Below are 16,253 nucleotides of genomic sequence, written 5' to 3'. Positions count from 1 at the left end.
TTCTTTTGTCTCCTTAGGTAAGTTTATTCCTAGATATATAATTCTTTTTGTTGAAGTGGTGAATGGGATTGATTCCTTAATTTTTCTTTCTGAGTGTTTTGTTGTTAGTATATAGAATAGTTACATAGGTATTTTTATTCATCCCCTGGTGATGATGGTTTAGTTGCTAAGTCATATCCAACTGTTGCAACCCCATGGACTATAGCCCACCAGTCTCCTCCATCCATGGGATTCTCTAGGCAAGAATACTGGAGTGGGTTGACATTTCCTTCTCCAGGGAATCATCCCAACCCAGGGATTGAACCCATGTTTCCTGCATTACAGGCAGGTTCTTTACTGTCTGAGCCACAAGGGAAGCCCCATATTGACCCCCCCACCACACTATAAATTTCTTGAGCTCAGGAATCATATCTTCTTCATTTTGGCATGTTTCATAGTACCTCTCCAAGCACCTTAAATGTAGATAGGAGTTCCATAAATGCTTGAATAAAACAATGATAAAGACTGCTAACTTTTTTTTAAGAACTACTTATGACTCAGTTTCAGGAATGAATTCTGTACTAAGAAGTTACAGATGCCAGGCAGCTCTGATGGCATGACTTCTTAATCCCTCATTCTCCACATCCAATCCATCAATGAATATTGTCAACTCTACCTCCAAGATATCTGTAATCAAACCTCTCTTCTCTACCCCTACTACTTCCTCCCTAGAACAAATCACCATTATCTCTTACCTATAAAAGCCTTTTTAAACTGGTTCCCTCACTTCTACTCCTGCCCTGCCTAAATCTAATAGCCTAGTGAGATCTTTGTAAAACTTAGATCATTGTCACCTACTTAACAATCTCCAGTAGCTTATTTCCCACTACACTGGAAATAAAACACAAACTTCCTACCTTGACCTTGAAAACTCTGTGATCTGGCCTTCACACTTTCCCCAGCCTCACATCCCTGTACTATCTACCTTGCTCACCATGTTCCAGCTCTGCTGAGCACTGATCCTCATTGTCATGTTTTCTCAAAGCAGAATGAGTAGGTTCTCTTGGTTCTATTGAGGTTCTCACTGTTACTGGACATTGTCTTTGGGCTTCATGCATTTAGTAGTGGAGATGATTTAGGGAGTGGCCAGAAGCAATTCTAAAGGTTTTTGAGACTTGACTTTGGACAAAGTCTTTGTGGAGTTCATCATTTTCTTGAAAATTGGTACTCCAGTACTGAGTTTGAGCTGAAGGAGATATTTGGCTTAAAAGGAAAAGAAAGGAAATTTTGTATTATTCCTGCAGTCATTCCCAAGGAACGCTATGGTATTACTGATAGAAACTAAGGCTGGAGGACAAACATCCTCCACCTTCTTTATCACTCTGGGTGTTGGTTTAGGAAATTGGGCATCATAGCAGAAGCTGACTCAACAGATGGTATTCTGTGAACATGTTGTCATTTTCCCTGTGTGCTCATATGAAGTCGCCCTCAGCCCTCTGGTGTTACACCCTTAGCTTTTATATATACAGGGAAGAGAAAAAAAAAACTCTCTTTCATTATTCAGATTCTTGACTTGCTCCCCTTGCTCCTAGAAGCTGCGAAATATGCACCATCCACCTCCTTGCCTTTGGGATCATTGACAAGAAACAGTCTATGATGGGTATGTTTTATCTGCCTCTACATAGATATGTAAACTAGAATATGCTTCACAGCCAAGTCTGAAAGAGAATTCTAAGTACTGTGTTTCTAAACTACTAAGCATTTTCCTAGCCCCTAATATTTGCAGAGCTCTCCCACTTCTTTCATATGATTGCCTCCCTCCAACCTCCTTTAGAAACATAGGTGTCCCTGTGTTTTAAAGATTCTAATGTGAAAAAATGGAGAAATGAAAGCGGAAAAGTCAAGTGTAAAGGCCCTAACCAAATGAGGGTATTACTCTTTACTTTCATACTTGGAAAGCCAAAAGACACCCCTTGACACACATCACAGCATTTGAGGGAGTCTTTACTCCCAACCCAGCATTCCCTTCCTTTCTTATTCACTACCCTGGGCTTCTTTTTAGCCTTGAATGGATCCTGAGGTAAAGGGTAGAGAGGCGGGGGATTCAGCAGATTTATATGAAAGAACTTGACCTGGCTATTCCAAGAGGGGAGGGCAAGTAGAAGAAGTGGGGAAGGTGGAAAGGCAGAACCGGGTACCAAAAGTCCCCTCTACATAAAGTACCTATATCTCAGATGACCAAAATTATAGCTCCCCAACTGACAAGAAAGGTCTTGTCTTAAAGTTCTCTTCAAACTCATACATATGTATATATACACACATATACATAGATATACACATACTTACCCATACATGCACATGCATACATGCACACTTACCCATACATACACTTTCACACATTTACATACATATACATGTTCCTCCTTGGTTGGGTCTGTATAAGGAAGGTCTCCAGATCAGCAGGGTCCTCCAGCTAACAGTGTGAGGGTGTGAGGAGGCCTTCAGAGATCTATATCCCTTCATGGTGATCAAGCGGCTTTTGCCTGCTGTCAGATAAACAAGCCATGCATTGTTTTGTCCACTGGCTATGGACAAAACAGGCTTCCCTTCCTGCTGAGCAGGCCAGAATGAGTTTGAATTTCTTCATGTGGGGCAGGTAGAATGTGCTGGTAGGGGCGGAGGAGGCTTGAAGAGCCATAGAAAGTAAACAGAGCTAATCAAGGACACCATTTTGTGCTTCTCCTTATCTAAAGACTTTCAGAAGAGGAAAGAACCTGCAGTAGGTTATGACCCAGACCTCAGGCTGAGCATAACCCCAAGCAACAGGGGCCATATTTTCCTTCTTGCCCTAGGTTGGATCAGAGCCACGGTTCTGTTTTTGCTTACCCCCTGCCTTCCTCCCTCCAAGTAGTTCTTGAGGGGTCTGCTGGGAGCTAGGCTCAGAGACCAGTAGTTCTGTTGGAAGGTATTGAGGTGACAGCCCTCTAGAGGAGCTAGAGAGTGACTCCTAAAATTGGTCCAGTTCCCTCCCCTCACCTCTCACAACAGCCTTTATAAGGGAGCCTTTCTGACAGATCTGTCATTTCCACCTGCATGTGCCTACCCTCCTTGCTCCAGGCCAGGTTCTTATCCTCTGAGTGCTTGGAAAAGACACAGTCATCTTTACCGTCCCCTGAACAGAGGAGGTGATGCTTGCCCATGTTGTCTGGAACTTAGCTCTGCTAAGTGAGAAGTTCGCCCCTTTATCCCAACCCCACCTTCAAGTCTCTCCTTTCTAAATCCAAAACTGGCCAAACTGCTCAAATTCCTCTCTTATCATCCTCTCCACAAGGATTTCTTGAGTATATACTGCCTGTGTCCATCTGTCCATCATATCACCTCTTCTGGTGACTACCCAACTCTCATACTCCCATCCTGCCTCCCTACCTAAGGCAATCCCCAAAACATGCTTGCACCTCTAGTCAAAACTTCCTCAACCCATCTGACCACTGACAGGGCCAAGCTGCTATCACATTTGTTATTCTTTATTTCGTTAGGAAATGGAGGTCAGGGAAGCATTTTTATGGACTGAGTTACAGAATGGAAGGAGAAAGGCACTTGGTGACCAGATTTGGGAAGGCTAGGTACCCAGGCCTGAGTAATGGGATTAGAAGTGACTGTTTATTCTGATGCTGTTTCAGAGCAGGGGTTATTCCCTAGTGTTGTGCTATTGCTAAAGGTACTGTATTCCCTAGTGTATTGTCAGAATGTGGTTGTTACACCAGCAGCATCACCATCACTCTAGAGCTTCTTAGAAAGTCAGAATCTGGAGCCTACTCTAGATCTACTGAATCAAAATCTGATTCAAGATGGCCAGGTGATTAGTCTGGCCACTGAAGTTTGAGAAGTGCTACTCTAGAGAGTTAGGCTTGATTTTTGAACTTTCTCTTAATTAGTCCTCTTGCATTCTTCTTCATTTGGCTTGAAGAAATTCTTTTTCTTGCCACTAATAGTACCTTATCCATTATTATTTGGGGTCAAGGATGATATTAATAATGGATATCATTTACTGAATGCCTTTTGTGTGCCAGGCATACATTGAAGATGAGGAAATTGAGTCTCTGTGGCATGCCCAAAGCCAAACAATTAGTGTGTTGAAAAGCTGAATCTCCAACCCAGATCTGCAGGCATACTAAATCTCCAAACTCCCACCTTACAGGACTTCTGATTACCAAGGGAGGGTCTGTGGGCTTACTTGGATGGCACCTGCCTTTTGTAGGCACGTGTAAACAAAAGTCCTTTTAAACTTCCCCAGGAGGTCCAGAGGGCAGAGCAGGGAAGGGGCCACCTGGCATGGTTTCCCTAGAGAGGAAGGGCCCTGGGATATTTCTTGGTCTGAGGAAGCTCACATAAGCTCTCTCAGGGGCCAGAAATGGCTGAAATTGGGACCAGAGGCCAAAGGAAACTGGCCTAGAGTATTATGAAGGGAAAAATCCCAACTCTGAATCCCCAAGAAGAATTAAATTCTGATGCTTGAGCTTGGGCTTAGGGTATGTAATAAACTTCTATGGGGCTGCTCTGCTGGCTATTGGATAGGTCAGTGAGACATCATGTGGACCCCCAGCCTGGGGCTGGGGACTGTTACCTCAGAGTGTGCCATATAGTTGGAGAGGTTGTTTGTGACAATGGTCTTTAATGTTTTATTTTGCAGAGAGGAAACAGAAGCCCAGACAGGGGGAGTAAATTGCCAGAGGTCAGAGTAAAGTCATGGCAGAGGCAGGGATGCTGACTCCAAGCAGCACTGTTTTGGAGTTGGAGTCTCTGGTGTGAAATGCAGTTTCCCCTGGGTCTGCTCAGATGCCCATAGGATGGACATACTCTGAAAATACGGTCCAGAATGGTTTGTGAATCTTTCTGTCTCAACAGGATATTCATTCTGGGAGATCTCTAGGTTCCTTGCCCCCAGCTATGTAAAACCAGCTGTAGTGCTACTTGCTTTGCTGAACCTGGAGGCTGCTGGGCCTGGCTGATCTGGGTTTTCCTTTTCTGGGGCTCAGAGGACCTGCGGAGATGGCTGGGTGGAGTCAACCCAGTCCAGGAAGCACAGGAATTCTTTTAAGTGTATGTGTCTGGGGTATTTTTCTCTCTCACTTGCGTGTATTTAAAAAAATTTTTTTTAGACACCCACTTTATCTTTCCCAAACATCATTTCCTTGCTCCTTTCCTGAGTTCTAGCAGTGGCTGGGGGCCCAGCTTCCTTATTGGCCTCTGAGCTGTGTAAGGGGGTGGGCCAGAGCTCAGAGGAGGCTGGAGTAGGGAACAGGAGGGCTGTTTGTGCTGCTGGAACTGCCTTTCATTCTTCCCTTTGCCACCAGGGTGCTGGCTACTTTCCGGAGCAGCGTCTTCACTCCTATCCAGCTCTTGACACTGGCCCTCATTCCCTAAGGTGGTGGCCTCCTCTAGGCCCAGCCAGGCTGATGGCCATACCTTGCCTTCGGTGCTACTCCTTTCTGTTCTTGGAATTGGGACCTGACTGTGCCTGAGCCCCTTGGAGCACACTCGAGGGCTTGGGCTGATGGTCCCTTCTCTCACGAGGTTTTAAAGGAAGGCAAATGAGTCTCAACTAAGGGAGGATCCAGCCTGCAGAAAGAAGCCCCAGGGGCTGGCTGGAGGGGTTGTTGAGGACCGTCTGAGCTGGCTGGATACCTAGCCCACTCCTAAGCTATCTCCCCATCCTGGGCAACTTCCATGGTAGGTACTACTGGTAGCCATGGCCATCATGGCTGCTACCCTTCTTCCCCCTTCTGCTTTCTTTCTTCAATATCCCTTTCTTTTTGCTTCCTAAGAAAGGAATTTTGGGGTAATGAATGATGTGTGTGTGTGCGCTCAGTCATGTCCTACTCTGCAATCCCATGGACCATAGCCTGTCAGGCTCCTCTGTCCATGGAGTTTTCCAGGCAAGAATACCAAAGTAGGTTGCCATTTCCTACTCCAGAGGATCTTCCTGACCCAGGGATTGAACCCACGTCTCCTGCATCTTCTGCACTGGCAGGCAAATTCTTTATCACTGTACCACCTGGGAAGCCCCAATGAATGATAGTGTGTTTAATAATAGCACCTTAGGAGAAAGGGTAGGAGACTGTTGCCTCTATAGCTAGGTTGGTGGTTGGCATTTTCTTTTACCTCTTTGCTTATTTCTTCTCATCCTCCTTCCCCACTGCCTAAGGAGGGAATGGTTTAAACTTTAGGACTACCGAGACTTTCCTTTTCTGACTGCTTCTTGAGGGAATGCCTAGGAGAAGGATCAGGTATATAAGCTCTTTAAGATAGATACCTCTTTGGGGAGGTGGGGGCATGTGGTATCCTAACAAGGGTTGGAGGACCAGAGCCTCATCCTCAACTGCTGGTTACTAGCTGTGTGTACTTGGCAAAGCAGTTCAGCTCTCTGTGTCTCTGTTTCCGCATCCCATAAAGGGGGCATAATAATGGTGCTTACTGATAAGGTTTGAGTGACGATTGAATCAGCTAATGCATGCAAAGTGCTCAGTGCCAGGTACATCTTAAGTGTCCAGTAAATGGTCCCTGTTATTTTTTTTAAGTTAATAGTATATTAGGCACTATGCTGAGTGATTTCACATGTGGGACTGCATTTAATCCAGACTTTAAATCATGAGTAAGATTTGTTGATTGTCTCCATTTTACTGGTAAAGAATTACAACACAGAGAATGACTGTGCCTCCAGTCACACAGCTAGGATTAGAATATGAGTGTGGACTCACTCCCAATCTAGGGCTCTTTAGGAATAATAGTAGAGCAAGTATTAGACCCTATAGATGGTTCCTTTCCTTTCCCAATCTAGGATTAGAAGGCTCCCGTTCTGACTGCCGTTCTTGCACTGGGGTTTTCCTCCCTGTAGCGTGTGCTTTTCTCTCAGTGTTCTCAAAGCCTCCACTTTCTTGCTTCTATCTCCTTTAAGGTTGTTTCCCACTCCTAGAGAAATTCTAGAGAGAGTAGGAGGCTTTGTAAGCTACCTTTCAAAGTATGGCAAGGGTGATGCTAGTGGAACCCTGAAAGTGGATGGGTAAATCTGGGTGGAAGGACTCTTGAACTATCAAGAAGGCTAAGTCTGAGCCGACAACGCTTATTACAGTACCCTCTCCTTATTGACCATATGCTATACATCAGTATGTGTCCCAGAAGCTTTGAGAATGTTCTGCCTCATCCCCATAGTAACATAACCAGGTAAGGATTATTGTTTTTTTTTTTTTTTTTCTGATAATAAAACTGAAGCTCAGATCGGTTAAGTGACTTATACAGAAGCACACATCCAAAGTGGTAGAGTTAGGCTATGAACCTAGTAGATCTGACTCATTTGTCTTTGTTTTATCACCTTTGGGCTTGATATAGTTCATAGGATGAGACTAATGTACATGAAATGATGATGATCAATATCAAACATTATTTTTGATGGGCTAAATTGTGGGGGCTAGATTACTAAGGACAAGCTCCATGGAGTAGACATTACTTGAGCAGTACCTTGAAGAACAGGTGGGACTTAGAGTACCAAAATGGGAGGGGGCATTCCAGGCAGAGTGAGCAGTCACAGTCATAACTGAAACTCTGTTCTAGGCAGTTGACAAGCATTGTATCATTTGAACATTACAACCCTATTAATTAGGTACTATCATCACCATCTTACTGTCATGGCAGCTAGATCTCTGAGAAGTAAAGGCACCTGTCTAAACAACAGAGCTTGTAAGTGGTGGAGCTGGGATTTTAACCAATGTCCAATTCCAGGGCCTGTGTTAGATTCTACTAGAAAACCAAAAGCGAAGGCACAAAGCTGGTTGCAGAGTGTGATTGGAGCAGAGACATGAGAGGTTAGGTTGGGTGGGTAAAGATAGCTTTGTAAGGGCTTTGAAAGTCAGGTCCAACCAGTGAAGATTCTTGAATAGGAGAGTACCACAATACAATTGGTATTTGACATATGGTCTAAAAGTAGTGACTGGAGGTAAAACCAGGTGAGACTGGCTGCCAGACTAACACAGTATTTTGGTCACAAAATGTTAAAAGCCTGGACTAGAACAGGAGCTGTGGGTGACAGGTTCTGTGGAGAAGTATGGTTATGTAGAATAGTCTCAGTGAGAATGGTTTGGGTATGGGGAGAGAGAGAAAGAGGCCAAGCCAAAGAAATATTGTAAAAGAAGATTCAGTAGAACTCTATAAGGGATTGGATGGTTGGGAAAAAGGTGGTATCAAGGCTGACTGCCCACATTTTAAACCCTGGACTCAGAACTTCAAAAATGCTGGATTTAGAAGAAGAGCTCCAAATAAGAGAGGTGCCCAGTTCTCCATGTATCCTCAGTGCCTGGAACTGTGCTACATAGTTAGATACACATGGTATGTAGTATCTACTAGTACATAGTACTTCTATGAGATGCTTTATAAATAGTTGTTCATGGATGACTCCTGGGTAACAGCCACTGGAGAGATTTCTAGCGACATGGTTTTGTGTGTGAAACTCTGGAGCAGGCGCATTCCCTTAAGATCTTCTAGTGCCTTCAGCCTCCCTGCTGGCACTCTGAAATCCGTAATAGAACAGTGGTTAAATATGTGGCCCTCACTTCTTCTCCTTCCCATAAATTTTCACTGCTGCAGCTGATCTGTGGCTCTGGTTCCTGACCTTTGGCAGGCATCTTCCACTGCCCTTCCTTTTATATCTCCTTCTCTGTGTCTGGCCTGTTACCACTCAACACATGTTTTCCCCAGCAAGGCCATTTTCCTCAGGACTACTTTTTCAGGCCTTAGCCCTCTAGAGCTCTGCCCTGCTGGGATTTTCTGTATTTCTGCCAGGATAAGGGGCATTCCCCGCGAATATGGATTCAGCTCTAGTCTCTCAACTGCTGCTCCTGGGAGGTAGAGAGCTGATTTATCCCACTCTATAACAAGCATGTTGAAAACCAGGGGCCTTATCTTAGTCAACTCTGCTTCCTTGCTATCTAGTATGGAACCTGCCACAGTAATTGAATGAAAAAATTAGTAAATAAACTATCATCTGTTTATCTCTCTGTCCTCTCCTTTATTTATCATCTGTTTCTCTTACTCTATCATCTTGTTCTCTGTCATCCATTTATCCCTATATAGTTCCCTGTACTCTGTCTCAGACTTCTCCATTTCTGTCATTTGTTTATATCTGTACCATCTCTTCCCTCTTATCTGTCATCTACATGCCCATCTGATATGTCTTTCTCTCCTTGTTTCTCCTCCTCTCCTCACCTCTCCTTCCCTGTCCTCTCCTCTCTTCTCCCTTCCCTTCCCCTCTCCTTCCTTCCCTCTCTCTCTTCTTCCCCCTGCCCTCTTCCTTTCCCCCTCTCTTATTCTTCTCCTCCCCACTTTCTCTCCCTCTCTCATATCAATCATCTCTTTATCCTCTGGCACTACCTGTGCCCCACACATGTTCCCCACTTGCAAGGGTGGCTTCTATTCATGTGAAATATACCAGAGCACAGGGATGGGTCCTATAGAAGCCTGTCAGTGCAGGAGTTGTGGCTGCAGCGTCCCGCACCAGACAGGTACTGTGGTTGCGTTCAGAGCCTTGGCCTCAGACCTGTTTCTCTTTAGTCACCCCTGCCCTGAAAGCCAGTCTTCCCTGTTAGCCTAGTACCATGCCATCTATCACGCTGTTCTGTTCTCCCTGGCTGAAATGGGGGTTTCTTGCCAAACCTCTACCTACAAACTTAGCAGCCTCACCTCTGTGGCCATCTTGTCCTTCCCTCTCTCAGTGCCTTTACCAGTAAGTTCTCAGGAACAAAGCCTATGCTTGATTGATCTCTGTATCCCAAGAGGTATGTATCCACCATATCAAATTGAATGAGCCCAAAACTGGAGAATCGGCAGTCAGTTGGTGTTGACTTGTTCAAGCTTCTCAATGATTTACCTATTCCTTTCTTAAAGAAAAATGGGAAGATTGGCTACATTTATTTTTTCTCAGAGAAAACTTAGAGTGGGCACACTGTTCATTGAGCAACAGTACTCACATATTCCACAAATATTTATTGAGCATCTACTATGCATCTGGCATTGCTGCATATGCTTGGGACATACTCATGACCAAAAGAGCCCTATGACTCTCAAATTCTGTATGTCCATGGATTGTCTTTGGGGTGAAGGAGATTTGAGTTCTGGGAGCTGAGGGGGTAGCTGCTAAGATTCCTACACCAGTTCCTTGCAAGATGTGCTACTTCATTTAAGGGAAAGAGGGGGTGGGGGCGGAAGCTGCCTGGGAAGTGATTTCAGCTCTGGTTCCCTAAGCTGACTTCCTGTCCTTTTTTGCTGTAGGAGAAACGCCCCTGTCAGTAGGCCGCACTCATGGCATGTGGCCAAGCTGCTGGAGGGATGCCCTGAAGCGGCCACCACCATGCATTTCCCTTCTGAAGCCTTCAGCTTGTCCTGGCATTCCGGCTGCAACACGAGGTGAGTCTGGAACCTTCCCTTCAAAACAGGCTGGAGGCTAGACCACCCAGCCACTCAGGAGTGCTCTAGTCCCCATTGGAGGCTATAGAGCCCAGAGTGCTATCCTGGAAAATGAAGGGGGTGGGGCAGTCCAGAGGACCTGGCTTCCCATCGTCATCTATTGCTAACTGTCTGTGACTTTGGGACAGTCCCTTTCCTTTTAGAAAATGTTTCCTTGAGATATTTCACATGGCTTGCAAGACACCTCTCTTTCCTGTTCTTCACCTTATTTCCTTTGCAATCTCTTTCCCTGGCTCCCCCATCATCCTAGTCTCTGTTGTCGGTGACCCCGGGACTGGGTTCCGATCCTCTTCTCTAGCTATGGTGACTCACAGTGACTTCATCTAGTGTTTCTCATCCAACTCTGTCACAAAACCAAAGCCTTCAGAATGGGGACCTCCCTGAATAACAGGGTCCACCTGCAATAAGGATCTCTCAATTTAGGGAGCTACCCAGCAAATGCAGAGAACTTTTTAAGCAAGCCCAGAGCCAGCAAAGCTGCTAGCTTAAGCTGCCTTTTCCCTTCCACAGCAAGATCTTCCCTCTGAGAAGGATTTCTTTTGATGAGGCTCAGGGAAGCTACGGGTTGAGTTTGCCCTGACTCGGTATCTTTATTTGATATCGGAAGCCAGGGGCTCAGGGCAGAGGCAGGGGCAGTTTTGTTCTGAAAGGATACACAGAAACACATTCTGAGCTCGGCTTCTATTTAAGTGGGGGTGTGGCTGTTTTGAGCAGGAAGGGTGGTGGGGTGGATAGCAAATCTCCCTGCCAACAAGGAATTGATGGATTCTTAGCCCAGAGGTCAAGTAAGCGGAGTGGCTAAGGGGCAAGGCGGTGAGCAGGAATTAGGAGAGGCTGACCTGGAGGATCTTGTCGGTGCCTGCCACTGCTCAGCTCTGGCATTCGGAACTGTGGCCTTTCTGAGCTGCCTGCAACCTCTGGGGTTCTAGTGACAGGGAGTTACTGGCATGATTTGGCTCAGTTTGGCTTTGTGTGTGGGAAATGGTACTTTAAATTCAAGATTGTATTTGATCCTAGTTCCGTCATTGGTCTCCCAAGTTTGGCTTTGCTGTGGGGGATGAGGGTAGCCTGGGTGGGCAGGGGCCACTGTAATGTCAATAGCCATAGTAGAGGGGGTGCTGATAACAATACTCATGAAAACAACAATCAAGAGAGGTGCTACTCTCAACCAGGTGTTGAACCCTCACTAGGCCCCTAGAGCTTCACTTTTATTATCTGATTTCACCCGCAAAGCAACCCTCTGGTACAGATGCCACTATCATTTCCATTTAACAGACAGTGTAGCAGAAGAGCCAGGACATTAGACTCACAGAGGCCTGGGTTCAAATTCCAGCTCTGCTTCTTTAGCAGCTATATGAGCTTGTCTTTTTACTTTCCCTCTCTAAGCTTCGGTTTTCTCATTTGTCAAGTGGAGATAATAATCTCTCCCCTTCAGTTTGAAACGAGACATTAGAAAGTGTCTGGCAAATCATAGGTCCTCAGTAAACAGTGAGGAATACTATTATCAAGAAAAGAACAGGGCAATGCTAAAACTGTGGCCCTGTCTGGGCTGTGAACTAGAGCTGGGTAATCTTGAGAAAATTACTCCCTCACAATCACTTCCCTTTGTAGGGCTTGCTTGACACCAGTGGTTCTCGAAAGTGTGGTCCCTGAACCAACAGCTGTAGCATCACCCAGAAAACTGTCAGAAGTAAAAATTCTCAGGATCCACCCAGACCTAAAACTCTGGGCATGAGGCCTAGTCACTTGTGTTTCATTGAACCCTCCGGATGATTCTGATGCATGCTCAAATTTGAGAACCACTGATTTACAAAATAGGCTGACTGAAATTAAATCAGCCCTTTAGGGCCCCTCTCAAATGCTAATAGTCAGTGCTTGTTTCTCCAAGCAGAGCGCAGAGAGCTGGCTCCCAGGAGACAGCAAAAGGCCAGAAGCAATTCTAGACTCACTTAAGGCAGAGAAACAGAGGACTATCCCTAGTGGAGTTCTCACACTGTTAGTCTTTGGATCTTGCCCTATTCTTCTTCCACATATCGTCTTGTCTCCCATTTTACTACATTTCTGTGGCATCCCCAGCGTCCTTCTCATCTCATTTCCCTTCCTTCCTCTTTTGCCTTATCTCCCTCTCCCTTGTGGCATGGGTGCCTCTGGGTTGTCTTGCCTTCTCCCGTGGTAGGGATGGCCAAGGTGGGAAAGTAATCTAGCGACGTGGCTAACTAACCGGTGTGTCCTGTGTCTTGCAGTGACGTGTGTGTGCAGTGGTGTCCGCTCTCCCGGCACTGCAGCACTGAGAAAAGCAGCTCCATTGGCAGTATGGAGAGCCTGGAGCAACCAGGCCAAGCCACCTATGAGGGCCATCTCTTGCCCATTGACCAGAGCACATACCCCAACCAGCGTGACTCAGCCTATAGCTCCTTCTCAGCCAGCTCAAATGCCTCTGACTGTGCCCTTTCCCTCAGGCCAGAGGAGCCAGCCTCTGTGGACTGTATCATGCAAGGCCCAGGGCCAACTAAAGCCCCTAATGGTCGCCCTAATGTGGTTGAGACCTCAGGAGGTGGCTGTCGCACCAGTGGGGGTCACCTGACTGCTAGCTCCCAGATGTCATCCTGTCCGCAGGAGGTCTCCCACTCAGAGCCTGCCAAGGCTGCCAGGGGTCCCCCTCAACCTCCAGTGAGGCGAGACAGTCTTCAGGCTTCCAGAACCCAACTCTTCAATGGAGAGCAGTGCAGGGCTTCTGAGCTTATAGATTCCTTGCAACAGAAGGAGAAACCTAGCTTGGACACCATGCTATCCCCAAGGAACCCTAATAGGTTCTGCTGCCTCAGCGGGCAAGACCAAGTGACAAATGAGGGCCATCAGGTCTGTGAGCTCAGCCAACCTCCTGAATCTAGCCAGAAGGGCTCTGAGCATCTACTGATGGAGGCCTCAGCCAAAGCTGTCGGAGTCCCAAAAGCATATGACAAAACTTCCAGCAAAGGTTCCAGCCCACTCAACCAGGCTTCAGCAGAGCTAGCTAAGACTTCTTCTTTTGGCAGCTCTCCACTCCTCACAGGACCCACAGGGCATCGCCATAGTGCCCCTGAACAGCTGCTAGTGTCCCACTTGCAGCGTGTGCACCTCGATACTAGGGATTGCAAGGGGACAGAGCTCCAAGCTGGGCAGGATGGGCAGGAGTGGACTGTATCCCCTTTGCACATGCACAGTAGCCACACAAGCAAGAAAAGCCCATGTGCCCCTGCAGGAGGAACCCAGGACCAGCCGAGCAAAGAGAGAAAGACCAAGCCAGTGGATGATAGACCTCTGGGTTCAGGTCATCAGAGCCCAAGCCATTCCCCACATGGAGAGGCTGACGGACACCATCCAGAAAGAGGTTTCCAGGCTCCAAACAGAGCAAGCAGAGCTGACAGTGAACTGGTCAGCCAGCAGTCCTCTGGCTCCCTTGCTCAACAAACTAGGGACTGTTCTCCAACCTCTAAAGTAGCTGGCAGCACAGAGGCAACTGAGGAAGGGGACAGTGAGCCCAAGGAGTGTGGCCGGGTGGGCAGTAAGCGAAATGGAGGGTACCGGGGCCGCTCGATCCAAAACCGGCGGAAGAGTGAACGTTTTGCTACCAATCTACGTAATGAAATTCAGAGGAGGAAGGCCCAGCTCCAGAAAGGCAAAAGTCCCTTGTCACAGCTGTGTTACACCAAGGAGCCAGTGGAAGAGACCGAGGAGACCCTGGAGAGTCCTCCACTTCCTTCCTCTAACTCAGCCCTTCTATCTTCATATAAAAAACCACCAAGCCCCAGAGACAAGCTCTTCAACAAGAGCATGATACTCAGGGCTAGGTCTTCAGAGTGCCTCAGTCAAGCCCCTGAGGGTCAAGAATCTAGGATTGGCTTGGAGGGACGAGTGAGTCCTGGCCAGAGATCTGGCCAGTCCTCTTTGAGCCAAAACACCTGGTGGAAAGCATCTGACCCATCCTCGTCAGACTCTGAGAAAGCCAACATTCACCATGGAGTCTGTGGAGGTCGCTGGAGATGGTCACCAGAGCACAGCCTGCAGCCACATGTGGCACTAGCCGTGGAAGGCCCTTCCAACCCAGGGGACAAGGAAGTGAAAGCGTCTGCTGTCCAAGCTGGGGAGGAAGCCATCCTCTTGCCCTTTGCAGACAGAAGAAAGTTCTTTGAAGAGAGTAGCAAATCCTTATCTATGTCTCATTTGCCAGGTTTAACCACTCATAACAAGACTTTTACCCAGAGACCAAAACCTAGTGACCAAAGCTTTCAGCCAATGAGCTCCAGCTATAGAGAATTGAGGCGCCATCCCATGGACCAATCATATCACTCCACAGACCAACCCTATCATGCCACAGACCAATCATATCATTCCATATCACCCCTTCAGTCAGAAACTCCCACTTACACAGAATGTTTTGCAAGCAAAGGTCTAGAACAATCCATGTGCTGTAAGCCACTACACTGTGGTGATTTTGATTACCACAGGACATGCTCTTACTCCTGCAATGTCCAGGGAGCTGTAGTCCATGACCCTTGCATTTATTGTTCTGGGGAAATCTGTCCTGCTTTGCGAAAGAGAAATATGATTCCAAACTGCTACAATTGCCGGTGCCACCATCACCAGTGCATCCGGTGTTCAGCTTGCTGTCATAATCCCCAGCATGGTACCCTCGAGGACAGCAGCTTGAAACCTGGCAACACTTGGAAACCCAGGAAGCCAACAGTGCAGGTAAGGACTTGGTTCTTGGATGGATGAGCTTCATTATTCTCTTTGCAAGGAGAAAGCTAGGTAAATAATTTGAAATATAACAATCATAATGCCTTAAAATTATATAGTGCTGGGTCCACCAGCTGGTATCTTACTAACTTTGGACAAGAAATCATCATTTTTATAGATAGCATAAAATAACTTTGCTTCACAAAACCAACAGAAATGGGCTTTATATCCTGACTGTATAATTGGTATCAGAGTGACTTTTTGCAAGTCATCCAACCACCAAGAGTTGCAGTTATGTGATTTTTTAAAGGGAAAAAGAATTTTTACCTCATCAAATGGCCAGTGCTAAATAAAGTCTTATTACGTCATCTTTAAATAGGAGGAAAATAATGGCTGCCTTATGAATTAGTTGGATGGATCAAATGAGTTTGTGTAACATAGAGTGCCAGGCCCAGTACCTGATACAAAACAGCGTGTACAGTAAGTCCCCTACATACAAATGAATTCACTCTGAGAGTGTGTTCATAAGTCCACCCAAGTTAGCCTAGGTACCTAACTAATGCAATCAGCTATATAGTATTGCACTGTAATAAGTTTATAATACTTTTCACACAAGTAACACATAAAAAACAAAAAAATAAACATTTTTAATCTTACAGGTCAGTCAGTACCTTGAAAAGTACAGGAGTACAGTACAACAGCTGGCATACAGGGGCTGGCATCGAGTGGACAGGCAAGAGTTACTGACTGGAGGTGGCAGAGGAGGTGGGAGATGGGAGAGCTGAAGGATCATCAGCAATAGGAGATGGAGGGCAAGCTATAATTTCACTCATGCCTGACGATGATGGCACAGGTTCTGGTTCCTTGCTGGATTCAATTCTATCTACCATCTTGGAAAAACAGTCCAGTGATGTCTAGGTAGTAGCTCTTTTATTTTCGTCATAGATGACCTGGTAGCCCTAGATTGTATTCTGAATGCCTGCTGCAACGTTTGTTGCATTCTACATTCTACATTCACGTCCTGTGCTTCAAAAACTAACAAT

The 16,253-nt window shown here is 46.2% G+C and overlaps 1 protein-coding gene across 1 annotated transcript in view; it reads left to right on the top strand.

Annotated features, from left to right (window-relative positions):
- The window catches only part of SHROOM4 (shroom family member 4), a 253,160-nt gene that overhangs the window by 195,235 nt on the left and 41,672 nt on the right, over positions 1-16,253 (top strand). Inside the window, exons 3-4 of the mRNA XM_052663021.1 lie at positions 10,297-10,431; positions 12,735-15,222. Coding sequence (XP_052518981.1) covers positions 10,297-10,431; positions 12,735-15,222 — 2,623 coding nt within the window. The remainder of the gene's footprint in view (positions 1-10,296; positions 10,432-12,734; positions 15,223-16,253) is intronic.

Source organism: Budorcas taxicolor, chromosome X, assembly GCF_023091745.1.
Source record: "Budorcas taxicolor isolate Tak-1 chromosome X, Takin1.1, whole genome shotgun sequence".
Lineage (NCBI taxonomy): Eukaryota > Metazoa > Chordata > Mammalia > Artiodactyla > Bovidae > Budorcas > Budorcas taxicolor.
The sequence above is the reverse complement of the archived record's forward strand: the minus strand, read 5'-3'. Positions and strand labels throughout refer to the sequence as shown.